General features: G+C 36.6%; 1 protein-coding gene across 1 annotated transcript in view; it reads left to right on the top strand.

Annotated features, from left to right (window-relative positions):
- Positions 1-941, top strand: part of LOC107633773 (BTB/POZ and MATH domain-containing protein 3) — a 3593-nt gene that overhangs the window by 2110 nt on the left and 542 nt on the right. Inside the window, exons 3-4 of the mRNA XM_021117423.1 lie at positions 169-352; positions 795-936. Of these exons, the coding sequence (XP_020973082.1) occupies positions 169-352; positions 795-936 (326 nt within the window). The remainder of the gene's footprint in view (positions 1-168; positions 353-794; positions 937-941) is intronic.

The following is a 941-nucleotide window of genomic DNA, read 5'->3' as shown; positions in this document are numbered from 1 at the left end:
TGAATACTCATTTTTCTTTCATTATTTTGTGTTATGTTCTGGCCAAGTGAATATTCATTTTATCTAGTTTTTCAGGCAATGCTTCTCTTCATTTACACAGACAAACTTCCTGAGATGTCCGATATTATGGGCTCAATAAATATGTGCTCGTGTACTGTCATGGTGCAGAATCTGTTAGCTGCTGCTGATCTCTATAATCTTGATCGTCTAAAACTACTGTGTGAATCAAAATTGAGTGAAAAAATCAACACTGACACTGTTGCCACAACACTTGCCCTGGCTGAGAAACATCATTGTCCGCAGCTTAAGGCGATCTGTTTAAAATTTATTGCAAATCCAGTAAACATAGGAGGTGCGTACTATTTTAGAAGTTCTATGGTTTTTAAACTTCAATATTTTTTCAGCATAAACTCTATTGCCCTCATGATGCTTTCTAGCACATCCTACACATTTTGTGTTTTAAAGTTGTTTTGGTAGATATTTGGTATGCTTTATGGTCAAATACCATAATGAATGGCGAGACTGTCATAGAGTTTCTAAGGTACTTTAGCGGAAAGAATCGTTCAAATGTCATTCTTTCCCCTTTTCATGCATTTCTTATAGTTGGAAGATTAAACATTTGAAGTAACAGTCATTCAATTCTCTATTTGGATGCTACACATTGAACAGAGAAAAATTCAATGTGTGATCTAAGAATATGGACAGCCACTTATTTTTCAATTTGTGCATTTTGTGGAAGCCCTCATATATTCCACTTTAAGACTCAGTCGTGTATTGTTTTATGTTGTGTGCAGTGGTAATGCTGTCGGAAGCTTTTGAACATTTGAAAGAAGGTTACCCTAAGATGCTGTCGGAATTGCTCAAGACATTTGCAGCAGGAGATGATAATTCAAGCCAGCCATCAAGCAGGAAAAGAAGTGGCAGCAGAATACACCGGCAAG

Source organism: Arachis ipaensis, chromosome B03 (genome assembly GCF_000816755.2).
Source record: "Arachis ipaensis cultivar K30076 chromosome B03, Araip1.1, whole genome shotgun sequence".
NCBI classification, from domain to species: Eukaryota; Viridiplantae; Streptophyta; class Magnoliopsida; order Fabales; family Fabaceae; genus Arachis; species Arachis ipaensis.
The sequence above is the reverse complement of the archived record's forward strand: the minus strand, read 5'-3'. Positions and strand labels throughout refer to the sequence as shown.